This window comes from Syzygium oleosum, unplaced genomic scaffold (assembly GCF_021117445.2).
Source record: "Syzygium oleosum isolate NSW1041296 unplaced genomic scaffold, Sole_v2.1 Sole_v2.22, whole genome shotgun sequence".
Lineage (NCBI taxonomy): Eukaryota > Viridiplantae > Streptophyta > Magnoliopsida > Myrtales > Myrtaceae > Syzygium > Syzygium oleosum.
The window spans coordinates 3,470,650-3,497,077 of NW_026607506.1; the positions used below are offsets into that span (position 1 = coordinate 3,470,650).

Here is a 26,428-nt window from a genome sequence, read left to right on the forward strand (position 1 = left end):
AGGTTTCAAGTGTTTTCTCAGGTGGTTTTTCTTCTCCATTTTCTTCAAATCATCTAGAAAGTCCACCTAAAAGCTTAAACTTTTAGATGAAGGTGTGATTTATTATCCCACATCGATTGATAACGGGTCATAAATGCTCTGTATATTCATGTGGTCTCCCTTTACCTAAAAGTTTAAGCGTTTATAATAGTTGGTTGTGGTTCTATAAAATCTTACATCCAATTAGAACAGGAGATCTTTAATTCAAATCTTTCCAGGCCCTATTTGCCTCCCTAATTAAATATTTTCATGCTTAATGCTAGATCTGGCTTTATATTCATGTAGTTTCCCTCCACCTAATAGCTTAATCAGAGTAGGAGGTCTTAAATTTAAATCTTTTCATGCCTTATTTGCCTCCTCAATTAAATATTTTCACGCTTAATGCTAGGCAAAAGCTTTTGGTTAGACTTTCTAACAGATCCAAAAGTTTTGTGACCACTTTCTGCAATTTTCTCCTAGATTTGATGTATGTCTAGACTTCACTCGCCTTTTCAGGGTCTCCTCCTCTCCTTCTCCGGAATGATGACTCGAGTTCCTGGATGCATTCCTTTGTCTGTGAAAAAAATATCTTTTACGTTCCCACAGACGTCCAATAGCTTCACAGATCCATCCGACAACTCTTCCATAGAACTCCTATGGTGTTCATGGGAAAGAACCTGCTGGTTTAGAGGCATGTAAAGCCAATCATCAATGCAGTCATACAGATCTCTGAGGCCTCCTAACTTTTGGGGTGCCGATGAGGCCGGAGATGAAGAGGTTGCGTCTGATGATCTCAGCCTCTGCAACTGCTGTTCGACAGCGGTTGCTAGAGGGTGACTTCTGGAAGGCAAGCTGATTGAGCGAAAGTGGCCTGTGGTTTTAGAAATCTCAAGTGAATCAGCCATTCCCCTTTTTTTTTTATGGCTCTGTTTGATAGAGGAAGCTTTTCTCTGTTGCTTATGCAAACTCTGCTGCAGAGAAGTCGTTCAAATCAAACATTTCAACCTTGTATATATACAAGGGCAAGAGGACATTGCCAAATCAGTATTCTTCCAAGCACATTTCGCTGTATAAATTGTCCAACTAAGCAGAAATTGTCTCCCGTGGTTTCCGATCTGAAGGAAAACTGGAATCTTCAATATAAGTCAACCAGCTTAATGTATCGAGACAAACAGGTGGCATGCCACCATAACTCCCAGACAAGCGGATCAAGATTAGATGGTTATATCTTATAAGTTTGAACTTGAGCATGTGGAAATTATTCAACTCTCAGTGTGCTAAATGCCGCTAGGAACATGAGGAATCCTGACAGCTCCGAGCTTATATTATATAACTTCTTTTATCGAGTAATTACCACATCTTATGGAAAATAAGTTTGTTTGCGGATGTGCATGAGTGGTTTGTCCGCTGACTTCCAGACCAGCTGACAAATTCCGCTATAGAGAAATAAATCAACCTTTAGGCCATTTAACTATGTAGATCCAGCAAATGTATGATCTGCATGAGCAATAGCCATGAAAGCTCAGAGTATTGTCCAGAAACTCCTAGCGAAGCCCACTGGGCAATCTCATCAACTGTGGTGTTCATGCCTGGTAGAGACCATTCAAGATCCGTCTGTCGGGCTGCGAACAAATATTAAAAAAGAAGGGATCGTCATTGGATCAGCCATTGCTGAATATGAAATGGAACTTGTGGGTTGTGAAAATGTTTATGCAATAACGTAGCCATTTAAGAGTCTCAGTCCTTCTGAGCTTCCATTCACTGTCATGTCACGGATCAATGGACATAATCTGAACTTCCATTAACTGTGCTCCTGAGCTTCCATTGGGTTTCGATCGGTAAAAGGTAAAACTGTAACCAATATGTAATAATGTTCAACAGAAATAACTTTTAAATCATCATACCCGTGCAGGATGCCACTGTGATTCTAGGACAAAAGGATGACAGCAACTCCATGCATCATTCAAGGGTCGAAGATTAGGATGTGGGTTGTGAAGACATTTGCATAGTAATTAGATAGGGGACAAGTGGAAGCCCTGCCGATGTTGCTGGCCATTATAGAGGTGTTGGCCGTGAAATGGAGATGAGACGAAGAGCGGTTGCTTGAGGAGACTCGATGTGGCGACCGAGGATGGTCTCGTGGTGGCTGAGGATTGGTGGTGAGATCGTGTAAGGCTTATAGCGGAGATGGTGATGGGTGGATGGTTGGACGAATCAACGCTTCAAGAAAATGAATGAAAACAGTAGAAAGAAAACCCAAAAAATTCTATCCGGAACACACCAATCAATGACCATCTTTCTTCCATCATTGGCCACTCATCATCTTCCCGCAATCATCATAACATCACCCTCTTTAATCTTCAAAGAGCACATTTAAGGATAATCGATTTTCTAGTCCTATTACACCCCCGAAGTGTTAAACCTCGCCGGTCCTTAGGCAGCGCATCACCGCCATCGCCACAGCGGTCGCCGGTCGCCCCCCAATTGAGAAAACATGCTCACCGTGGCAAATTGAAGTTTTTCCTTAATAGTGCTATCAGATCGGCTTGCCCATATCAGAAGGGCTATTTTCGCAGACAAAATCAGCTCTAATTTTACTTGAACTGAAGTGTAAACGCTCTTTATAAACCATAAACCAAATAAGTCGAGTCTAAATAGTTTCTTTTAGAAGCAAAGCAAAAAGAAAATAGGAAAAATTTCATAAAAAGGCTTAGAAGGACCAGAGGGGACTTGCCTCAAACAAGAGTATAAAGTGGTTGACTCGAATAAAGACATCAACTCGATAGTCCGTGATGTTGTGCTTGTTGGGAACGAGAGGGTAGTGGAGAACGAGTTGAAAATGGTGGGGCTGGAGACATTGGTATGTTTCTGATACACTAAAGGTTCTCGAATTGTTAGGAGATATGTGTTCCTTCTCTCTTGATTTTCGTCTTAGTCATCTGCGTAAGTATGATCATGTGCTCAACTTGTCTAGTGGGAAGGCCTGAATGAGGATTGACTGACATTTTGGCTTAAATTCTCTTCGTAAAATTGACCTGTTCCAGAGAGAGAGGTGCGCATAACATAGTCAATCAAACTCATCACAAGGTTGGCCTGCGCACCATAGATGCTCAGATTGTTGCTAAGAGAGTCGCCTAGTAGTTTCAGCTTTACTACTCTCGTGGCTTGGTCCTATGTATATTCGAAATCTGCGATGACGATTGATTCGCCAATTAACCGAATGGTTAGTCCGTAAATCAGATTTTGATCGTTTCGCTTGTGATGAACCGAGTTCCCCGGCTCTCAGTCAATTATGGTTCTTGAACTGTTGCTTGATGCAATTTGTCTTCCTAGCCTGAGACTTGGTGAACTTTTTGAACTGAGGTGAAATCCAGATGCTCGGGGTGGGTTTGGGAATTGCTAAATACATAAAATATATGATGATGAAAGTGTACTACACTTTGAAAAGATTATCTAAAACTACTTTGAGTAATGGCAATGCTTCATGCAATACACGGCAAAACATGAATCAGTAAATTGGTTATTAATGATATAACAGATAAAACATAATAAAAACAATAAAAAAAAAACTGCATCGATTTGCACAAAAGAAAAAAAAAGTAAAAACATGGACCACGACCGGCACATTGGGAATACGGCGATAACAAATCCAATTAGAAAATGCATAGCAACTGCCACTGGCCATCAGAAAATGCAATCAATGCATACAGAAGGAGACCGAATGGACCCATAAATCTGACTGAACAAGCCAAAGCAACACTAAAAAAAATAAAAATTGTTCCTACCGTTTCTGCCATCGCCACCCGTTGTGGGGTACTCCACAATATGCGCACGCCTTGTTGACATGTTACTTTAACGAGCACGATAACCTTCTCTTGGATGAACGAAATATCAACTGCACAAATTTACTAAATTGACCTTGGTTGAAATGGAGGAAATTAGAGTACGCTGAAATTTGGATGCAATGAACTCTCCTCTGGTAGAGGATGGAGCTTGTGACAACGAACTTGAAAGGGCGAGGAGTGATTTGCTAATTGGCAACGGACTTGAGCTAGAATCGAAGAGCCCGAACCTCTTCAAATTTTTCTTAGATGGAATCGATGCTCTTAACTTGCTTTTGTCAACTTTTGTTTTGGGGTAATTATCTAAAAAGTCATAAACATATTGTACGGCAGCTAATTAGTCCTAAACCTTTTATTTATGTCAATATAGTCCTAAACCTTTTGATAATTTGTCAATTTAATTCAAAACCTTTTGAATTAGCACAATTGAAAGGTTACGATTAAATTGGCAAATTACCATCCGTACAATAAATTTAAGACTTTTTTAACAATATTTTCCTTTCGTTTTGCTATGTTTTGCCTTTGATTTTCTACAACAAAGATATGACTTAATGGGTGTATCGTACAAAATATGTGTATTATAATTGTTAGAGGCGGAGAAAAATATGAATAAGTGAATTCAATTTGGGATTTTTGATTTTTAGGGTTTTGACCATTTTTCAATTGGTCAGCACGCACATAGCTTTAATTTGAGTAAAATAAAAATTGGACAAAATTGCCCTAACTCCAATAATTAGAAAAAGTCGGTTGGCGAAGATTTAGCCAACCGGAGAGATGAGTCCTTATTTGAGATTAAGTTGGCTGGTCGTCATCTTTCGAGTCTTTTATTAAAATGTTTTTTATTTATTGAAATTAAATAGGACATGATAAAATAAAAGTGATAAGTTTATTAGAAGTCTTAAAATTTATCATGTGTAATTGAGTTCTAAAATTTTCAAATAATGCAATTAATGCATAGTTAAGTAGAGTTAACGAATGGACTTGATTGATTCAACTTGATAAGTTTTAAGATTTGATTGCACTTTTTAAAAATTTTAGAACTCAATTGCATTTTTTTGACAAGTTATAAAATTCGATTGTATTTTTTAAAAATTTTAGGACTCAATTGCACTTTCCGTACAAGTTTTTGGACTTTTTATCCCTAAAATAAAAGAAGAAGAGAGCGAAATAGAACAAGAAGGGAGAGAGTCCACCGTCCGCGCGAAGGAACCCCACGCCAATCTGTCGCGATCGGCGATGCTCTCCCCGACTCCATTTCTCCCCTTCGTCGCACCGTTCCTCCGCTTCGCTATGCAAGCCCCGAATTCTCCGCCATTGCCGAGTCCCCGAGCTCGAGGAGATTGAAAGGCAAGGCGACCGATCCCGCGCCGTCGCCGATCATCGTCGCATGAACCAGCAGAGCAGGAGGGCAGCCATGATCACGCGATCGAATCTGGCGGAGCAGCTGAGGGAGTACCAGATTCGATCGAAGCACAATTGGGCCACCGTCTCCTTCTTCTCCTCCACTTCCACCCCCTCCTCCTCGTCCAGGTACTGCGCGTGTATTCGAATTCGTGGCTTTGATTCGCGGAGTTTATGGTTGCGGTGGTGGTGGTGGTCGCGATGTTTAGAGAAAGTTCGTTTTTTTTTTATTCCGTTTGGAAGTTATGCTGGACCGATTAGGTTTCTGGATGCTCCCGATCGATCCTTGTGCTCGGCGAAAAGTGGGGGAAGGTCTTATGTCGCGGGCGAATTTCGAATTGAATCGGGCTTCCTTGTGCTTGTGTACGGCTGGGAGTGCGTGTCGGGTGAAGTATTTGATTCGTAATTTCTGCTAATTCGTGTAGAGGGGTTGCAGGGTTTAGTTTTAGGGAAGGGTTAGTATCGTTTTAGGGAAAGTAGCGGTGAGAAGGATGAGGGGAGTGGAGAGCGGATGATACTAGTATTCATTAGGGGGCTTTTGGATTGTGATAGCAGGCGAAGAACGCTAATGCGACTGGTGGAAAGAAGGGTCATTGTGACTAATGTCGCCCCGTTTGTGGTTCTTGGTCAACTGTTCAGGATCATTGGTTATATGGATAGTGTGAGTTGTTGATTACCGCGAGGGACTGTATTTGTCGCCGCCACGCGATAAGGCGATGCCGTAGGGTAGTCTATACGGAGGAAAACGGAACATATGGTAAGATGCCACATGTTGTAAGTGATACATGCTCAAGTCATACCCACTAGAAAAATTCATGCGAAAGATATGTTGCTCTTGTAAGCCCTATGATGAGTTCATTACTTAAAACTTTCTCAAACATTGAAATGCCATGCAAGCTCCTCATACTCTGCGATACGCGATAGATGGACTAATAAAATCTTGGACCAACCCAAACATATGCTGACATTTACTATGTAGGACTGGGAGAGGAGGGTTTTCCGGTCTCTATTATTATGCAGATCCTCTTATGGACACCATAATGCGGCTGGAATTGATATTTGGCTGAGTTTTGCCTTGCTGTGCTTGTAGAAATAGTTTGGATTGAGCTGTTTGGAGTTGTTGTATGGAGTATGCAACCTGAAGATGATTCAAGTGCTTTGTCTCATACAGGAACCTAGGTTTTTTTTATTAATTCTTGAAAAGACTGATTGATTGCACCTGGAGTGTTGGTAGTTCTGTCGTCTATGCCATAACTTATAGCTTTTTCGTTTGCAAGCATTCATATATAGTTCATTTAACTTTTGTGCATTTCTCAGCTTTTTTTTTTTTTCCTTTTGCACTTCTGTTTTGCGTGCTAAGTTTGGTGGTAACTGTTAGGAAGACTTCACTAATGCCCTCTCTAATTTTCTCTATGGATGCAGGGTGGATGTTGTGGTCTTTGTCATATGGGAGCTCATCATTTTAGCTTTTTTAGTTTTTTCAGCAGTTTCTTTATACTTTAGACGAATCCGATTTGCTTTTATCTTGGTATGCCTCACAGTGCTGCTGCTCTTATGCATGAAAATTGCGAAGAAAATAAGATCAGCTAGGAAAAAGAAGCGAAGGATGCTTCTTCCTTTGTCCATGTAGACAGGTTACGGAAAAATATGCATGCTCACTTAGTTGTATAAAGATGAAAATCTTAGGCTGTGCCTTCATCCATTATCTTCTTGGCTAGTCGAATATGTTGGCAAGGATCATACAAGACATATGCCTTGGCGCAAACGGATTGTAAGTGAAGTGCTCCTGTCACTCAAGGGAGAAATGCTGATTTTTTGGGTTGAGTTTGGTGAATTGGTTTTAGGAATAGTTCTGCTCGTGCTCCTTGTTGGCTATATACAAGCAGCCTCATCAAATTATACTTGTACGAGTTTGCTTCAGGATTTGACTTGAGATGATACCTGTGTCGGCACTCGAACTTTAAGGAGCTACCAAGCAAAGATGTTAATGAGATATTGATTTTTCCGTGGTCCATGTTTGCCTTTCTTTTTTTCTTCTGTAAGATGGTTAGTTTTTGCTTTATCTACCTTTAGAAGCATTCAAAAGTGAAATTTGGGTGAATATTCCATTCCCTAGTGAAACTGACGTTTCTTGATTGGTTAGGTGTTCTTGGTTTCGTGCAAAAGTTGTGGTCGGAAGTACCATATAGATTTTGTACAAGGATGAACACAAGTTACACAACAGCATACTGTACTTTTGTTCCTCTTTTAATGACTGTCTTATCTATTACTTGATTTGCTGCTGCATTGCAGCTCCCACACATAATCATCGCTAGTCATGGTTACTGAATAGTAATTCTCTATGGACAATGGTTATGTCAGACATGTTCTGCGTAGACTTGTGAATGCACTTGCGGATAGTGTAGGAGATTGCCCGTTTATTGCTACTATTGCTTTCCTTCATCAAACTGAGGGTTGGATGGTCCCCGCATTCTATTGTTTCTGTACTGTGAGTCCCACCCTGTAGTTGAATATTTATTTCGGCTTGAAGAAGTGGACTTCTATTCCTATTGTCACTATGCTCCAAATGGCCCCTGGCTATGAGACTACTGAGCTTATGCAACTTCTTTGAAGTTATCTCTTTGCCTCGTTTGCTAAATCAGGTTGACCATTGGTTGAGAGTCTTTTTATTGATGACAATGAACTAGTCAGACTATTCTAGGAAGCATCCTTTGATGGAGTATTGGATTTGCACGAGTGGCTTGTCCCGTCTTTTGGACCCAACTACTCAGTCCCCTCTCATGAAAGAAGCTTTTGAAGAATCACTAGAACATCTACCTGATAGATCTAAAGTTGAACTTTTGTATCTTACAATCTCTTTCCTGTCATTTATATGATAGGCTAAGGATTGGTATTAGCTACCAGAGCTTGACCAAGTCTTGGACTTAGCATGTGTGGGGTGCCGCAGATTTAAACACAGGCAATTGCAGTAGCTATATGTGTCAGAAGGAACACCTGGATAATAAAGTTGTTTGATTGTATTGTGAAAACACAATTGGGTCAAAAGTATTTGGTCTTCAAGTATTGGTGTCTTTACATCTCGTTATGCACTTTACATAGATACGTATATTGCCCAATCCAGCAATTATCTGGGACTTGGTCTAGAGTTCTGCAGACTTAAAAGCAAGACCAGTAGCGTGTGAATGACCAAGCATGAGATCGACGGATACTATGCTTCCTTAAAAGTCTTTTCTGAAGCATGAGACCTGCTTAAAACAGATCTTTAGAAAAAATAAAAATCTGAATTTTATTGCTGTTTTAATTTCATCTGTATGGATTGTAAATTCCACATCCAAATTTAATGCTTAGATGACATAATCTAAAGAGGGAAGAATCTAACTTAACTAAAGAACCACTGTTTAAACTCCAGAGGACAAAAAAAGTTCTGCCACATCTGTCTGTCATGCTATAGCTCATAGAGGCTGAGGAGCAATCAGGTTTTTTTTTTCAATCTCCAAACTCCACAAACGTTGACACCTATTCAATTTCTATTTCCTCTGAGCTGCAGTGGCATCATCGAGAGGGACAAAAAACCTGACTCAAGAACCATTTGTTGGAGGTTCACATTTGTGAAATGCATTCATCTTTCTGACCGAGTCAACATAGCCTGATTTTTCGACAAAAAAAAAATATAGCCTGATTTGGTACGCAGTTATGGCGACCTCAAGTACGTAAGTACGTTCTTCATGAAAAAGTAAAGAACTCACAACATCACAGGTGATAGTCAATTTAAGATGTTTTGTGTGTCAATTCTTAAACTTCATTAATCGAACTTGAATTATATGGAAAATTCAGATAATTACTATCAAACTAAATCAAGAAACAGAATCATTATGTGAAGTGGGGGAAGAAAGAAATAGGATAGATCTTTATTTCTGAAGGCGTTGATGTATCTATTGATTGTGGATCTCATATGATGCAATGCCGTATTGTACAAGTTACAAAAATTGTACCATAGATGACATTGTCACATCGGCATCCCCGGGGACTAAGGTATTCTAGTGGTTAATAATGTTGAGAAGGGAAACCCTCAATTTCACTAGGCACCTGAAAATGCATTCCAAGTCCTCCTCAGTTTCTTGAATGCTCGACTCTAGCGTCTCCAATCGCTTTGGCAGATCACCCACTTGATTATTGATGTCCTTGCTCGATCTGAGGAATAGCAATGCAGCGTCCAACCCTTGCACTTCATTGGTTTCCTCTCCTCCCGTTTTGCTTCCAGCAATTTTGACACTAGAGACCAGCCTCTAGGCTTTGTGGTTGCACTTGTCAGAGCAAGGAAACCTAAGAGGGACTGGAATACAGAAAGGCTGATTTCTTCAGCTTCTCTTAGTATGGTAAGGGTAGCTTCATTGTGAGAGTCCTTGTTCGGGCCTTTCTTCTTCAAAGTTCTCAAGTACTTGGTGATGACTTTGTTCAACCTCTTTCTAGAGTTGATGTATGCTTCTACTTCACAGGCGAAGCTGGAATCTCCTCTTTTCCTTCTTTGGAAAGAAGGGTTGAGTTCCTGGACACATTCCTTCATCTGTGAGAAAGCTTCTCTCACATATACACAAACATCTAACAGCTTGAGAGAACCATCCAACGACTCTTCGGCTGGACTTCTCAGGTGGGAAAGAGCCTGTGTAGAGAGAGCCAACTCAAGCAAGTCATCGATGCAATCATACAAACTCTTGAGTTGTCCCAATTTTTTGGATGCCAATGAGGATGAGGACGCTGCTTCCGATTATCTGAGCCTAGACAAATGCTCCTCTACGGTGGTTGTGAGAGGGTGGCTCCTAGAAGGTAAGCTAATTGACCGGAAATGGCTGCTAAATTTGGAGGTCTCAATTGATGAAGCCATCTTTGAGAGAAGGAAGCTTATTAACTTCTATGGATGTAGTTTTTCCTATGAGAGAGTTGTTCGAGCCAGGCCAGCCAAATCCTTGTATATTTATACTGAGCAAGGGGCACTTAACAATCCGATTCTTGAGTGCTCACATCAGTTGTCATGTCATGGATCTTCCAACAGCCTCCTGACAATGCCTCCGCTGGTTTTCCAATCTCCACAAAACGAGAATCAATAATAGTGATCTAAAGCTTTAAAAAAACTCATACACGCGTGTAGTGTGCCTTGGAAATTCTCAGACAGAGGGGCGACCATGCTATTATGCATCATTAATGGCTGAACTTGAGCATGAGGGCAAGAAAATTATTCATGTGATGGTAGAGCTAGGAGACAAGTGGAATCTTTACATCGTGGAGTTCATGCATTTCACATGTTGCAGTTCATCCAAAAACCTCCCGTCAATGTCTCCTTCGGGTTCTTGGTCTAAAAAGAATTTGAATTAAAATGCTTTAAATAATCATACATAGCTGCAGCTTGCGACCATGATCTAAGACAGAAGGATGGTAATGCAATCATGCATGATTTAAATTGAAGTTGAGCATGTGGATGGCAAAAATTCATGTAATAATGTAGCTAGGGGACAAATGGAATCTTTACAGCATTGGCGCTTGGGACTGACTTGAAGTTATTTATTATCGTCATCTATTCATGAGATTGACTGATTATTGGCCTCTCTTTAGAAGTAATAATAAGGACTAAGTTTAGGCAACTCCGAGAAGAACTTTCATTATGAAGCTGGGGTTCTCAATTGTTAATGTGCATTCCTTTAGCTATCTATTTAAAGAATATTGAGGGCCACAGATTACAGTAAGTTCATCGTCCTATAAATCATATATAATCTGATGACTATTGACCAAGCAAGATTGGTTGTCCGACGCTTATATTCCTGTACTTTAAAATAGAACTAGCCAAATATGGTCTAGAATGCAGCAGACTTTAAAGCAGGACCAGCAGCATATGTATAGCTGAGAACGAGATTGATGCATGTTATACTTCCCATGAAAGTTTTTTCTGAAGCATGTAACTTCTTAAAAACTTGTCTGTAGCAAAAAAAATAGAAATGTGATCTTTGTTGCAGTTTCGATTTCGTTTTTATTGATTGTAAGTTGCACATCTAAATTTAACATTTAGGTGACATAATCTTAAGAAGGAAGAATCTAATTTCACTAAAGATTATATGTTTAAACTCCAGAGGAAAAGAATGTTCTGCCACATCAGTCAGTCATGCTATAGATCACAGATGCTGGAGGAGGAATCGGCTTTTTATTATTCTCAAAACTCCACAGACGATGACACCAGTTCATTTTCCATTTCCTCTGAGCTGAGATAGCATTATTGAGAGAAACAAAATAACTGACCCAGGAACCATTTGTTGTTAAAGCATATGAATGAGACTCCTTTCATCTATCTGACCAAGTCAATATAGCATGAAATTAGGTACACCGTTATGATGAGGAAGAGGACACCACTTCCGAGGATCTGAGCCTAGAAAAATGCTCCTCTGCGGTTGTCGTTAGAGGGTGGCTCCTAGAAGGCAAGCTGATTGATCGGAAATGGCTGCTAAGTTTTGAGGTCTCAATTGATGAAGCCATCTTTGTGAGAAGGAAGTGTATTAACTTCTCTGGATGTAATTTTTCCTATGAGGGAGTTGTTCATGCCTGGCCCCCCAAATCCTTGTATATTTATACCCAGCAAGATGCACTCAACAATCCCATTCTTGCGGGTTTTCATTAGCTGTCTTGTCATGGATCTTACAACAGCCTCCCGACATTGCCTCCGCTGGAATTCCAATCAATACGAAAGGACAATCAATAGCGATCTAAAGCTTTAAACAAACTCATACACGAGTGTAGTTTGCCTTGAGATTCTCAGACAGAGGGGCGACCATGCTATTATGCATCATTAATTGCTGAACTTGAGCATGTGGGCTAGAAAATATTCATGTGAAGGTAGAGCTAGGAGACAAGTGGACTATTTACATCGTGGAGTTTATGCATTACACATGTTAGAGTTCATCCAAAAACCTCCCTTCAATGTCTCCTTTGGGTTCTTGGTCTCCAAAAGAAATTATGTTTAATATGCTTTGAATTATCACACATACGTGCAGCTTGCTTCCAAGGTCTCAGACAGGAGGATGGCAATGGAAATCATTCATACTTAAAAATTGAAGTTGAGCATGTGGATGGCAACAAATAATATGATAATGGAGCTTGGGGACAAACGGAATCTTAACAGCATTGCAGCTTCTGACTAACTAGTTGTTATCTGCTGTCATCATCTATTCATGAGGCTGAGTAATTTTATTGGCATGTCTTCAGAAGTGATAATAAGGACTAGTTTAGGCGACTCCGAGAAGAACTTTCAGTAAGAAGCTGGGGTTCTCAATTGTTAATGTGCATTCATTTAGCTTTTGAAAACCGCAAATTACAGAACATCAATCATCGTTGAAATCAAATATAATCTGATGACTATCAACAAATTAAGATGGATTCAAACACCCATATTTCCTGGACATCAAAATAGAACTAGCCAGATATGTATCTATTGCCTAATCCAGCAATTTTCTGTGACTTGGTTGAGGATGCTGCAGACTCAAAAGCAGGACCGGTTGAGGATGCTGCAGACTCAAAAGCAGGACCAGCAGCATATGCATGGCTGAGAATGAGATAGACGCATACCATGCTTCCAGAAAATCATTTGCCGAAGCACGTGACCTGCTGAAAAACCAATCTGAAGCCAAATATAAAAAAAGTAATCTTTGGTGCCGTTTCCATTTCGTTGTTATTGATTGTAAGTCTCGCATCTAAATATAACATTTAGATGCAAAAGCTTAGAAGGAAGAATTAAATTTCACAAAAGAATACATATTTAAATTTCAGAGGAAAAGAAAGCTTTGCCACATCAGTCTGTCATACTATATAGCTCATAGATGCTAGCAGAGCAATCAGATTTTTGTTATCCTGCAAACTCCAGGAATGATGACAGTCATTCAGATCGACACTTTAAAGCCGAAAACATGTGTCAAGAACAGATCATCATGGGAAATGCTGGGAGAGAGAATTAGGAAAGATCTTTAGAACTGAAGGTGTTGATATATATATCGATGGTGCATCTCGAATGACACAATTCTGTATTGTACAAGTTACAAAAAATTGTACTATAGATGCCGTTGTCGAATTGGCATCCCTAGAGACTACGATTTTCTAGTGGTTAACAATGTTGAGAAGGGAAACCCTCAATTTCACTAGACGCCTGAAAATGCATTCCAAGTCATCCTCAATTTCTTGAATGCTCGGCTCTAGTTCCTCCAATCGCTTTGACAGATTGCCTGCTTGATTATTGATGTCTTTGCTCGATCTGAGGGAGAGCAACAGGGCGTCCAAGCCTTGCACTTCATTGGTTTCCTCTCCTCCGTCGCATGATACGCTTTTAGCTTCCAGCAGTTTTGACACTCTAGACCAGCCTCTAGGCTTCGTGCTCGCACATGTCACAGCAAGGAAACCTAAGAGGGACCCAAATACAGAAAGACTGATTTCTCCAGCTTCAGTTAGTACGCTAAAGGTAGCTTCATTGAGAGAGCCCTTCTTAGGGCCTTTCTTCTTCAAATTTCTCAAGTACTTGGTGATTAATTTGTTCAACTTCTTTCTAGAGTTGATGTATGCTTCTACTTCAAAGTAGAAGCTGGAATCTCCTCTTTTCTTTCTTCTGAAAGAAGACTTGAGCTCCTGGACACATTCCTTCATCTGTGAGAAAGCTTCTCTCACATTCACGCAAACATCTAACAGCTGGAGAGAAACATCCAACGACTCTTCGGCAAGACTTCTCAAGTGGGAAAGAACCTGTTGTGTGAGAGGCAACTGAAGCAAGTCATCGATGCAATCATACAAGTTCTCGAGTTCTCCCAAACTTTGGGATGCTGATGAGGAACAGGACACTGTTTGCGATGATCTGAGCCTAGACAAATGCTCCTCTACAGTGGTTGTGAGAGGGTGGCTCCTAGAAGGCAAGCTGATTGATCGGAAATGGCTGCTCATTTTCAAGGTCTCAATTGATGAAGCCATCTTTGAGACAAGGAAGCTTATTAACTTCTCTGGATGTAAATTTTCCTATCAGGGAGTTGTTCAAGCCAGGCCACCCAAATCCTTGTATATTTATACCCAGCAAGATGCACTCAACAATCCCATTCTTGCGGGCTCGCATTAGCTGTCATGTCATGGATCTTCCAACAGCCTCCTGACAACGCCTCCGCTGGTCTTCCATTATATACGAAAGGAATAATAGCAATCTAAAGCTTTAAAAAAACTCATACACGAGCTTAGTTTGCCTTGAGATTCTCAGACAGAGGAGCGACCATGCTATTATGCATCATTAATTGCTGAACCTGAGCATGTAGGCTTGAAAATTTTTATTTGATGGTAGAGCTAGGAGACAAGCGGAATCTTTACATCGTGCAGTTTAAGCATTACACATGTTAGAGTTCGTCCAAAAACCTCCCTTCGATGTCTCCTTCGGATTATTGCTCTAAAAGAAAATAGATTTAATATGCTTTGAATAATCACATATACGTGCAGCTTGCTTCCAACATCTCAGACAGGAGGATGGTAATGGAAATCATTCATACTTTAAAATTGAAGTTGAGCATGTGGATGGCAACAATTCATATGATAATGGAGCTTCGGGACAAACGGAATCTTTACAGCATTGGAGCTTCTAACTAAGTAATAGTTATTGCTATCATCATCTATTCATGAGGCTCACAAATTGTTGGCATCTCTTCAGAAGTGATAATAAGGACTAGTTTAGGCGACTCCGAGAAGAACTTTCACTAAGAAGTTGGGGTTCTCACGTGTTAATGTGCATTCATGTAGCTTTTGAAAACCGCAAGTTACAGGACATCAATCATCGTTGAAATCAAATATAATCTGATGACTATCGACAAACTAAGAAAGGGTTCGATGATTATATTTCTTGGACATTAAAACAGAACTAGCCAGAGATGCATATAATGCCTAATCCAGCAATTTTCTGTGACTTGGTTTAGGATACTGTAGACTCAAAAGCAGGACCAGCAGCATAAGCATGGCTGAGAATGAGATAGATGTATAATATGCTTCCATAAAAGCATTTTCTGAAGCACTTAACCTGCTTAAAAACCGATCTGTAGCCAAATATAAAAAAAAATCTAATCTTTGGTGCCGTTTTCATTTTGTTGTTTTTTATTGTAAGTTTCGTATCTATATATGACATTTAAAAGCAAAAACTTAGAAGGAAGAATCTAATTTCACGAGAGAATACATGTTTAAACTCCAGAGGTAAAGAAACTTCTGCCACAACAGTCTGTCGTGCTATAGATCATAGATGCTATCGGAGAATTCAGATTTTTGTTTTCCTCCAAACTTCACAAATGATGACAGTAATTTATTTTCTTTTTCCTGACTCACATATATAATTCAGATCGACACTTTCAAGCCGAAACAATTGTTAACAAACAGAATCATCATGGGAACTGGGAGAGAGAATTAGGAAAGATCTTTAGATCTGAATGTGTTGATGGATATATTGATTGTGGATCTCAAATGACACAATCCCGTATTGTACAAGATAAAAAAAATTGTACTATAGTTGCCGTTGTCATATTGGCATCCCTAGAGACTACGGTTTTCTAGTGGTTGACAATGTTGAGAAGGGAAACCCTCAATTTCACTAGGCGCCTGAAAATGCATTCCAAGTCATCCTCAATTTCTTGAATGCTCGGCTCTAGTTCCTCCAATCGCTTTGACAGATTGCCTGCTTGATTATTGATGTCTTTACTCGATCTGAGGGAGAGCAACAGGGCGTCCAAGCCTTGCACTTCATTGGTTTCCTCTCCTCCGTCACATGAAATGCGTTTGGCTTCCAGCAGTTTTGACACTAGAGACCAGCCTCTAGGCTTCGTGCTTGCACTTGTCAGAGCAAGGAAACCTAAGAGGGACCCGAATACAGAAAGACTGATTTCTCCAGCTTCAGTTAGTACACTAAGGGTAGCTTCATTGAGAGAGGCCTTCTTAGGGCCTTTCTTCTTCAAATTTCTCAAGTACTTGGTAATGACTTTGTTCAACTTTTTTCTAGAGTTGATGTATGCTTCTACTTCTAAGGGGAAGCTGGAATCTCCTCTTTTCCTTCTTCGGACAGAAAACTTGAGTTCCTGGACACATTCCGTCATCTGTGAGAAAGATTCTCTCACATTCGCGCAAACATCTAACAGCTGGAGAGAAACATCCAACAACTCTTCAGAGGGACTTCTCAGGTGGGAAAGAACCTGTTGTGGGAGAGGCAACTGAAGCAAGTCATCGATGCAATCATACAAGCTCTTGAGTTCTCCCAAACTTTGAGATACCAATGAGGATGAGGACACTGCTTCCGATGATCTGAGCCTAGACAATTGCTCCTCTACTGTGGTCGTGAGAGGGTGGCTCCTAGAAGGCAAGCTGATTGATCGGAAATGGCTCCTAATTTTCGAGGTCTCAATTGATGAAGCCATCTTTGTGAGAAGGAAGCTTATTAACTTCTCTGGATGTAATTTTTCATATGAAGTTGTTCATGCCAGGCCACCCAAATCCTTATATATTTATACCGAGCAAGATGCACTCAACAATCCCATTCTTGCGGGCTCGCATTAGCTGTCATGTCGTGGATCTTCCAACAGTCTCCTGACAATGCCTCCACTGGTTTTCCAATCCATACGAAAGGAGTATCAATAATAGTGATCTAAAGCTTTAAACAAACTCATACACGAGTGTAGTTTGCCTTGAGATTCTCGGACAGAGGGGGGACCATGATATTATGCATCATTAATCGCTGAACTTGAGCATGTGGGCTAGAAAATATTCATGTGATGGTAGAGCTAGGAGACAAGTGGAATATTTACATCGTGGAGATTATGCCATACCCATGTTAGAGTTCATCCAAAAACCTCCCGGCAATGTCTCCTCCAGGTTCTTGGTCTCCAAAAACAAATTAGACATAATATGCTTGAATATTCACACATACGTGCAGCTTGCCTCCAAGGTCTCAGACAGGAGGATGGCAATGGAAATCATTCGTAGTTTAAAATTGAAGTTGAGGATGTGGATGGCAACAAATCATGTGATAATGGAGCTTGGGGACAAACGGAAGTTTTGCAGCATTGCAGCTTCTAACTAACCTGTTGGTATCTGCTATCATCATCTATCATGTGGCCGACTAATTTTATTGGCATCTCTTCAGAAACGATAAAAAGGACTAGTTTAGGCGACTCCGAGAAGAACTTTTGGTAAGAAGCTGGGGTTCTCAATTGTTAATGTGCATTCATTTAGCTTTTGAAAACTGCAAGTTACAGGACCTTAAACACCCTAGACATCAAATATAATCTGATGAATATTGAGAAACTAAGAATGGGTTCAACGCTTATATTTCCTGGACATTAAAATGGAACTAGCCAGAGATGTACATATTGCCTAATTCAGCAACTTTCTGTGACTTGGTCTAGAATACTGCAGACTCAAAAGCAGGACCAGCAGCATATGCGGGGCTGAGAATGAGATGCATACTATGCTTCCATAAATCATTTTCCGAAGCATCTGACCAGCTAAAAAACCGATCTGTAGCCAAATATGAAAAAATCTAATCTTTGGTGCCGTTTCCATTTCATTGTTATCAATTTTATATTTCACATCTAAATATAACATTTAGATCCAAAAGCTTAGAAGCCAGAATCTAATTTCACAAAAGAATACATGTTTATACTCCAGAGGAAAAGAAAGTTCTGCGACATCGGTCTGTGATGCTATAGATCATAGATGCTAAAGAAGCAATCAAATTTTTGTCATCCTCCAAACTCCACTGATGATGACAGTAATCCATTTTCTTTTTCCTGACTCACATATATAATTCAGATCGACACTATCAAGCTGAAAACTTGTGTCAAGAAACAGAATCATCATGTAAAATACTAGGAGAGAGAATTAGGAGAGATCTTTAGATCTGAAGGTATTGATGCATATATTCACTAGAGAATACATGTTTAAACTCCAGGGGAAAAGAAACTTCTGCCACATCAGTCCGTCATGCTATAGCTCATAGATGCTAGCGGAGCAATCAGATTTTTGTTATCCTCCACGCTCTACAGATGATGACAGTAGTTCATTTTCATTTTCCTGAGTCACATATATAATTCAGACAGTCACTATCAAGCTGAAAACTTGTGTCAAGATACAGCATCATTATGGGAAGTACTGGAAGAGAGAATTAGGAGAGATCTTTAGATCTGAAGGTGTTGATGTATATATTGATTGTGGATCTCTAATGACAAAATGCTGTATTGTGCAAGCTACAAAAAATTGTACTATTGATGCTATTATCAAATGGGCATCCCTAGAGAGTACGGTTTTCTAGTGGTTAACAATGTTGAGAAGGGAAACCCTCAATTTCACTAGGCGCCTGAACATGCATTCCAAGTCATCCTCAATTTCTTGAATGCTTAGCTCTAGTTCCTCCAACCGCTTTGACAGATCGCCTGCTTGATTATTGATGTCTTTGCTCAATCTGAGGGAGAGCAACAGGGCGTCCAAGCCTTGCACTTCATTGGTTTCCTCTCCTCCATCACATGAAATGCGTTTAGCTTCCAGCAGTTTTGACACTAGAGACCAGCCTCTAGGATTCGTGCTTGCACTTGTCAGAGCAAGGAAACCTAAGAGGGACCCGAATACAGAAAGACTGATTTTTCCAGCTTCAGTTAGTACGCTAAGGGTAGCTTCATTGAGAGAGGCCTTCTTAGGGCCTTTCTTCTTCAAATTTCTCAAGTGCTTGGTGATGACTTTGTTCAACTTCTTTCTAGAGTTGATGTATGCTTCTACTTCAAAGGAGAAGCTGGAATCTCCTCTTTTCCTTCTTCGGATAGAAAACTTGAGCACCTGGACACATTCCTTCATCTGTGAGAAAGCTTCTCTCACATTCGCGCAAACATCTAACAGCTGGAGAGAAACATCCAACGACTCTTCGGCGGGACTTCTCAGGTGGGAAAGAGCCTGTTGTGTGAGAGGCAACTGAAGCAAGTCATCGATGCAATCATACAAGCTCTTGAGTTCCCCCAAACTTTGGGATGCCGATGAGGAAGAGGACACCGTTTCCGATGATCTGAGCCTAGACAAATGCTCCTCTACGGTTGTCGTGAGAGGGTGGCTCAAAGAAGGCAAGCTGATTGATCGGAAATGGCTGCCAATTTTTGAGGTCTCAATTGATGAAGCCATCTTTGAGAGAAGGATGCTTATTAACTTCTCTGAATGTAATTTTTCCTATGAGAGAGTTGTTCATACCAGGTCACCCAAATCCTAGTATATTTATACTAAGTAACATGCACTCAATAATCCCATTCTTGCGGGCTCACATTAGCTGTCATGTCATGGATCTTCCAACAGCCTCCTGACAATACCTCCGCTGGTTTTCCAATCTATATTAAAGGAGAATAAAAAATAGCGATCTAAAGCTTTTAAAAAACTCATACACGAGTGTAGTTTGCCTTGAGATACTCGGACAGATGTACAACCATGCTATTACGCATCATTAATTGCTGAACTTGAGCATGTGCGAAAAAATATTCATGTGATGGTAGAGCTTGGAGACAAGTGGAATCTTTACATCGTGGAGTTTATGCATTCCACATGTTAGAGTTCGTCCAAAAAACCTCCTGTCATTGTCTCCTTCGGGTTCATAGTCTCCAAAAAAATTAGATTATATATGCTTTGAATAATCACACACGCGTGCAGCTTGCTTCCAAGATCTCAGACAGGAGGATGGCAATGGACATCATTCATACTTTAAAATTGAAATTGAGCATGTGGATGGCAACAAATCATGTGATAATGGAGCTTGGAGACAAATGGAATCTTTACAGTTTGCAGCTTCTAACTAATGTGGAGTTATCTGCTATCAACATCTATTGACGAGGCTGACTAATTTTACTGGCATCTCTTCAGAAGTGATAATAAAGACTAGTTTAGGCGACTCCGAGAAATACTTTCAGTAAGAAGCTGAGGTTCTCAATTGTTAATGTGCAAGTTACAGGACCTCAATCATCCTGGACATCAAATATAATCTGATGACTATCCACAAACTAAGAATGGATTCAACGCTTAAATATCCTGGACATTAAAATAGAACTAGACAGAGATGTATTTATTGCCTAATCCAGCAATTTTTTGTGACTTGGTCTAGAATGCTCCAGACTCAAAAGCAGGACCAGCAGCATATGCATGGCTGAGAATGAGTTAGACGCATACTATGCTTCCATTAATTCATTTGCCGAAGCACGTGACCTGCTTAAAAACCGATCTGTAGCCAAAATTAAAAAATCTAATCTTTGGTGCTATTTCCATTTCGTTGTTTTTGATTGTAAGTTTCGCATCTAAATATAACATTTAGATGCAAAAGCTTAGAAGGAAGAATCTAATTTCACTAAAGAATACATTTTTAAACTTCAGTGGAAAAGAAAGTTTTGCCACATTGGTCTGTCATGCTATAGCTCATAGATGCTAGCGGAGCAATCAGATTTTTGTTATCCTCCAAACTCCACAAATGATGACAGTAATTTAAATCGACACTTGCAAGCGAAAAACATGTGTCAAGAAACAGAATCATCATGGGAAATACTGGGAGAGAGAATTAGGAAAGATCTTTAGATCTAAAGGTGCTGATGTATATGTTGATTATGGATCTCGAATGACACAATGCCGTATTGTACAAGTTACAAAAAATTGTACTATAGATGCCGTTGTCGAATTGGCATCCCTAGAGACTATGGTTTTCTAGTGGTTAACAATGTTGAGAAGGGAAACCCTCAATTTCACTAAACGCCTGAAAATGCATTCCAAGTCATCCTCAATTTCTTGAATGCTCGACTCTAGTTCCTCCAATCGCTTTGACAGATCGCCTGCTTGATTATTGATGTCTTTGCTCAATCTGAGGGAGAGCAACAGGGCGTCCAAGCCTTGCACTTCATTGGTTTCCTCTCCTCCGTCGCATGATACTCGTTTAGCTTCCAGCAGTTTTGACACTCGAGACCAGCCTCTAGGCTTTGTGCTTGCACTTGTCAGAGCAAGGAAACCTAAGAGGGACTGGAATACAGAAAGGCTGATTTCTCCAGCTTCTCTTAGTATACTAAGGGTAGCTTCATTGTGAGAGCCCTTGTTCGGGCCTTTCTTCTTCAAATTTCTCAAGTATTTGGTGATGACTTTGTTCAACTTCTTTCTAGAGTTATTGTATGCTTCTACTTCAAAGGCGAAGCTGGAATCTCCTCTTTTCCTTCTTCGGAAAGAAGACTTGAGCTCCTGGACACATTCCTTCATCTGTGAGAAAGCTTCTCTCACATTCGCGCAAACATCTAACAGCTGGAGAGAAACATCCAAAGACTCTTCGGCAGGACTTCTCAGGTGGGAAAGAACCTGTTGTGCGAGAGGCAACTGAAGCAAGTCATCAATGCAATCATACAAGCTCTTGAGTTTTCCCAAACTTTGGGATGCTGATGACGAAGAGGACACCGCTTCCGATGATCTGAGCCTAGACAACTGCTCCTCTACGGTTGTCGTGAGAGGGTGGCTCAAAGAAGGCAAGCTGATTGATCGGAAATGGCTGCTAATTTTTGAGGTCTCAATTGATGAAGCCATCTTTGAGAGGAGGATGCTTATTAACTTCTCTGAATGTAATTTTTCCTATGAGAGAGTTGTTCATGCCAGGCCACCCAAATCCTTGTATATTTATACTAAGCAACATGCACTCAATAATCCCATTCTTGCGGGCTCACATTAGCTGTCATGTCATGGATCTTCCAACAGCCTCCTGACAATGCCTCCGCTGGTTTTCCAATCTATATTAAAGGAGAATCAATAATAGCGATCTAAAGCTTTTAAAAAACTCATACACGAGTGTAGTTCGCCTTGAGATACTCGGACAGACGTACAACCATGCTATTATGCATCATTAATTGCTGAACTTGAGCATGTGGGATAGAAAATATTCATGTGATGGTAGAGCTTGGAGACAAGTGGAATATTTACATCGTGGAGTTTATGCATTACACATGTTAGAGTTCATCCAAAAACCTCCCGTCAATATCTCCTCTGGGTTCTTGGTCTCCAAAAAAAATTAGATTTATTATGCTTTGAATATTCACACATACGTGCAGCTTGCCTCCAAGGTCTCAGACAGGAGGATGGCAATGGAAATCATTCGTAGTTTAAAATTGAAGTTGAGGATGTGGATGGCAACAAATCATGTGATAATGGAGCTTGCGGACAAACGGAATCTTAACAGCATTGCAGCTTCTAACTAACTAGGTGTTATCTGCTATGATCATCTATTTATAAGACTGACTAATTTTATTGGCATCTCTTCAGAAGTGATGATGAGGACTAGTTTAGGTGACTCCAAGAAGAACTTTTATCAAGAAGCTGGGGTTCTTAATTGGTAATGCGCATTCCTTCAGCTTTCAATTTTAAGAATATTGAGGCTGCAAATTACAGGATCTGGATCATCCTAGAAGTCAATTATAATCTGATGACCATTGACTAACAAAGAATTGGTTCGACGCTTATATTTCCATGACATTAAAATAGAACTTGCCAAAAATGTGTATTGCCTAATCCAACAATTTTCGGTGACTTGTTCTAGAATGATGCAGAATCAAAAGCAGGACCAGAAGCATATGCAAGGGTGAGAGCAAGATCGACGCATACTACGCTTCCATAAAAGTATTATCTGAAGCATGTGATCTGCTTGAAACCAATCTGTAGCCAAATCTTAAAAAAAAAATTGATCTTTGTTGGCGTTTCCATTTCATTGTTGTCTATTGTAAGTTTCGCATCTAAATTTAACATTTAGATGCAAAATTTTCAGAAGGAAACATCCAATTTCACTAAAAAATACGTGTATAAACTCCAGAGGAGCCCCATCAGTCTGTCATGCTATATAGCTCATAGATGCCGGAAGAACAACCAGTTTTTTGTTATTCTCCGAACTCCACAGATGATCAGATGATGACACCAATTCATTTGCTTTTTCCTTTGAGGTGAAGTAGCATTAAGGGGAGGAACAAAATAACTGACCCAAGAACCATTTGTTGCAAGAGCACATGTATGAGATGCCTTCATCTTTCTAACCAAGTCAAAGCCTGAACTGAGTACGCTTCTTCATGAAAAAAGAAAGAACTCAACATCGTAGGTGATAGTCAATTTAAGATGTTTTGTGCATAAATTCTTTAACTTCTTTCTCCGAACCTGGGTCATATCAATAATTCAGATCAATACTATCAAGCTGAAAACTTGGGTCAAGAAATCGAATCATGATGGCTAGTACTGGGAGAGAGAAGTAGAATAGATCTTTAGTTCTGAAAGTGTTTACGTAAATATTGATTGTTGATCTCGAATGACACAATGCCGTATTGGACACGTTACAAAAATTGTTCCATAGATGCCATATCCAGATTGGCATCCCTGGAGACTATGGTTTTCTCTAATGGTTAACAATGTTGAGAAGGGAAACCCTCAATTTCACTAGGCGCCTGAAAATGCATTCCAAGTCCTCCTCAATTTCTTGAATGCTTGACTCTAGTGCCTCCAATTGCTTTGACAGATCGCCTACTTGATTATTGATGTCTTTGCTCATTCTGAGGGAGAGCAACGCAGTGTCCAAGCCTTGTACTTCATCGGTTTCCTCTCCTCCATCACATGATACGCGTTTAGCTTCCAGCAGCTTTGACACTTGAGACCAGCCTCTGGGCTTCGTGCTTGCACTTGTCATAGCAAGGAAACCTAAGAGGGACCTAAATACAGAATAGCTGATTTCTCCGGCTTGTCTTAGTATGCTAAGGGTAGCTTCATTGTGAGAGCCCTTCTTTGGGCCTTTCTTCTTCAAACTTCTCAAGTGCGTGGTGATGACTTTGTTCATCTTCTTTCTAGCGTTGATGTATGCTTCTACTTCAAAGGCGAGGCTGGAATCTCCTCTTTTCCTTCTTCGGAAAGAAGACTTGAGCTCCTGGACACATTCCTTCATCTGTGAGAAAGCTTCTCTCACATTACCGCAGACATCTAACAGCTTGAGAGAACCCTCCAACGACTCTTCAGTGGGACTTCTCAGGTGGGAAAGAGCCTGTTGTGTGAGAGGCAACTGAAGCAAGTCACCGATGCAATCATACAAGCTCTCGAGTTCTCCCAAACTTTGGGATGCCGATGAGGATGAGGACGCCGCTTCCAATGATCTGAGCCTAGACAAATGCTCCTCTACGGTTGTCGTGAGAGGGTGGCTCTTAGAAGGCAAGCTTATTGATCGGAAATGGCCACTAATTTTCGAGGTCTCAATTGATGAAGCCATCTTTGAGAGAAGGAAGCTTATTAACTTCTCTGGATGTAATTTTTCCTATTAGAGGGAGTTGTTCAAGCCAGGCCACCCAAATCCTTGTATATTTATACCGAGCAAGAGGCACTCAACAATCCCATTCTTGCGGGCTCGCATTAGCTGTCATGTCATGTCATGTATCTTCCAAGAGCCTCCCGACAATGCCTCCACTGGTTTTCCAATCTCCACGAAAGAAGAATCAATATTAGTGATCTGAATCTTTAATAAAACTCATACACGCGTGTAGTGTGTCGTGAAGATTCTCAGATAGAGGGGCGACCATGCTATTATGCAGCATTTCCTACTGAACTTGAGCATGTGGGCTAGAAAAATATTCATGCGATGGTAGAGCTAGGAGACAAGTGGAATCTTTACAACGCGGAGTTCATGCATTACACATCTTAGAGTACACCCAAAAGCCTCCTGTCAATGTCTCCTTCATGTTCTTGCCTCAAAAAAACTTAGAACTAATATGATTTGAATAATCAAACCTATGTGCAGCTTTGTCGGTCATTGCGGTGGTTTTCCTAGGTGATCGTCAACCTGTCCCGAGCTACTTCTGTTTTTTTCTGCGGCTGCCGTCGCTTGAGCCATTTCTCTCGGAGATGATGGATGGTCACGAAGTTCGGAGGTAAAAATGGGTAGTCCATCTTCAGATCCTCCATTGAAGCTCAAAGAGAGAGAGGATCGATCAATCCTTCGACACCGATCTTCTTCAAACTAAAGAAGAATGTGAAGAGAAAGTGCAAATTACTAAGAAAGAGAGATAGAGAGAGAGCCAGCAACACAGTCGAGACAGAGAACCGGCACAGGAGGATCAACGAGTTGGAAGCATTTCAAGCTTTTTGGCCAAAACACAGGGCAGAATAGAGCCGCTCCTCTGTTGAGATTAACGCAGATGGACGGAATGAAACGATGCAAGACGTTTGGTTGGACCCACTGGAGCACTTGCGGCGGCTACTGAATGTGATCAATGGGCGGCAGAAAGCTGTCGAACGTGGGGACTCCCTCAAAGGACACGAGACTAAATTCAAGCCAAGAGCTACGTGGAAATTCCTGGGATGACAAACTGAAATGGTCAGCGGTGGCTCCAGCAGCTTGAAAATAGAGAGGAAAGCCGTCACTAGTGGTGGACACCAATGAACGAGCTTTAAGCGAACCCCAAACTCTTCAAGCCTTCTTCGCCGGAAACAGAGAAAAAATCGGACGAACTGACTGCGACTTCGCCGGCGACCAGCAAGGACGATGAACGACAGGCAGGGTCGGTCTATGGCCGGTCTGAGATATTGGCAACCGATGTGGGTTAATAGTGGTTGCCCAGTCTCTACTCATGCTCAGTTGGGCGATGCCTTCGAGAGAATGGCTATGGCAGCACGGTGATCGATGGTGGCCGTGCGTGAGAGCAACAGAGACGGCGAGCGAGCGACCGCAACAGGGAGAGTGGTGTGATGGTCAGCCAATGTTGAAGACAATCGGGCCCTATAACCTTCTTTGTGTGCAATGTCGTTTTTGCTTGGTTGGATTGAGTGACATCGTACATGCCCTTCCCAGCCACATCGGATTGAGCGACATCTACACGGATGGGATTTCTTCATAAAAAATTGTCTTACTCATTTTAATATATTAATTATAAATACCACGTAATACTTTTGACCGGAAATTTTCACTTAAATCACTTAAATGGTCGTTTTTTCTCTAATTTGGCACTTAAGTGAGCCGGCGAAAATTTTTTACACTAAAGTAAACGTAGTATGAAACTTTTGGAATTAAAGTGAGCATCCTGCAAAACTTTTGACAATTGTGATGTCCTTTAACCAAAAGTTAATGGTTTTTTTTT

At 40.6% G+C, this 26,428-nt stretch overlaps 7 protein-coding genes and 1 long non-coding RNA gene across 8 annotated transcripts; 1 reads left to right on the top strand and 7 right to left on the bottom strand.

Annotated features, from left to right (window-relative positions):
- Positions 1 to 448: 448 nt before the first annotated feature.
- On the bottom strand, positions 449 to 2,063 carry LOC115669939 (uncharacterized). Its single transcript, XR_008818857.1, has 2 exons — positions 1,923 to 2,063; positions 449 to 1,640 (listed from the first exon to the last, which is right to left on the bottom strand). It is a non-coding gene; the product is annotated as an uncharacterized LOC115669939 (long non-coding RNA).
- Positions 2,064 to 5,028: 2,965 nt separating this feature from the next.
- LOC115670067 (uncharacterized) lies at positions 5,029 to 7,273 on the top strand. Its single transcript, XM_056321123.1, has 2 exons — positions 5,029 to 5,390; positions 6,684 to 7,273. Exons 1-2 carry the CDS (start codon positions 5,248 to 5,250, stop codon positions 6,889 to 6,891), a joined length of 351 nt encoding a protein of 116 aa, XP_056177098.1. The 5' UTR covers positions 5,029 to 5,247; the 3' UTR covers positions 6,892 to 7,273.
- Positions 7,274 to 8,154: 881 nt separating this feature from the next.
- On the bottom strand, positions 8,155 to 10,143 carry LOC115669786 (uncharacterized). Its single transcript, XM_056321400.1, has 3 exons — positions 10,036 to 10,143; positions 9,604 to 9,921; positions 8,155 to 9,547 (listed from the first exon to the last, which is right to left on the bottom strand). Exons 1-3 carry the CDS (start codon positions 10,141 to 10,143, stop codon positions 9,299 to 9,301), a joined length of 675 nt encoding a protein of 224 aa, XP_056177375.1. The 3' UTR covers positions 8,155 to 9,298.
- A 3,248-nt stretch (positions 10,144 to 13,391) lies between these two features.
- LOC115669342 (uncharacterized) lies at positions 13,392 to 14,249 on the bottom strand. Its single transcript, XM_030590573.2, has one exon. The coding sequence runs from the start codon at positions 14,247 to 14,249 to the stop codon at positions 13,392 to 13,394; it is 858 nt and encodes a 285-aa protein (XP_030446433.1).
- Positions 14,250 to 15,850: 1,601 nt separating this feature from the next.
- Positions 15,851 to 16,708, bottom strand: LOC115669810 (uncharacterized). Its single transcript, XM_030590944.1, has one exon. The coding sequence runs from the start codon at positions 16,706 to 16,708 to the stop codon at positions 15,851 to 15,853; it is 858 nt and encodes a 285-aa protein (XP_030446804.1).
- Positions 16,709 to 18,596: 1,888 nt separating this feature from the next.
- Positions 18,597 to 19,454, bottom strand: LOC115669796 (uncharacterized). The gene has a single exon (XM_030590925.1). The coding sequence runs from the start codon at positions 19,452 to 19,454 to the stop codon at positions 18,597 to 18,599; it is 858 nt and encodes a 285-aa protein (XP_030446785.1).
- A 1,554-nt stretch (positions 19,455 to 21,008) lies between these two features.
- Positions 21,009 to 21,866, bottom strand: LOC115669503 (uncharacterized). Its single transcript, XM_030590705.2, has one exon. It carries the CDS (start codon positions 21,864 to 21,866, stop codon positions 21,009 to 21,011), a length of 858 nt encoding a protein of 285 aa, XP_030446565.1.
- Positions 21,867 to 23,709: 1,843 nt separating this feature from the next.
- On the bottom strand, positions 23,710 to 24,567 carry LOC115669836 (uncharacterized). The gene has a single exon (XM_030590982.1). The coding sequence runs from the start codon at positions 24,565 to 24,567 to the stop codon at positions 23,710 to 23,712; it is 858 nt and encodes a 285-aa protein (XP_030446842.1).
- Between the last annotated feature and the right edge of the window lie 1,861 nt (positions 24,568 to 26,428).

Coding starts and splice junctions, on each gene's coding strand:
- LOC115670067 (XM_056321123.1), top strand. CDS start 5,248: ATGAACCAGCAGAGCAGGAGGGCAGCCATGATCACGCGATCGAATCTG. Junction 5,391..6,683: donor ACCCCCTCCTCCTCGTCCAG/GTACTGCGCGTG, acceptor CTATGGATGCAG/GGTGGATGTTGTGGTCTTTG.
- LOC115669786 (XM_056321400.1), bottom strand. CDS start 10,143: ATGGCTTCATCAATTGAGACCTCCAAATTTAGCAGCCATTTCCGGTCA. Junction 9,922..10,035: donor TAGAGGAGCATTTGTCTAGG/CTCAGATAATCG, acceptor CTCTCTACACAG/GCTCTTTCCCACCTGAGAAG. Junction 9,548..9,603: donor CTGAAGAAATCAGCCTTTCT/GTATTCCAGTCC, acceptor CACAAAGCCTAG/AGGCTGGTCTCTAGTGTCAA.
- LOC115669342 (XM_030590573.2), bottom strand. CDS start 14,249: ATGGCTTCATCAATTGAGACCTTGAAAATGAGCAGCCATTTCCGATCA.
- LOC115669810 (XM_030590944.1), bottom strand. CDS start 16,708: ATGGCTTCATCAATTGAGACCTCGAAAATTAGGAGCCATTTCCGATCA.
- LOC115669796 (XM_030590925.1), bottom strand. CDS start 19,454: ATGGCTTCATCAATTGAGACCTCAAAAATTGGCAGCCATTTCCGATCA.
- LOC115669503 (XM_030590705.2), bottom strand. CDS start 21,866: ATGGCTTCATCAATTGAGACCTCAAAAATTAGCAGCCATTTCCGATCA.
- LOC115669836 (XM_030590982.1), bottom strand. CDS start 24,567: ATGGCTTCATCAATTGAGACCTCGAAAATTAGTGGCCATTTCCGATCA.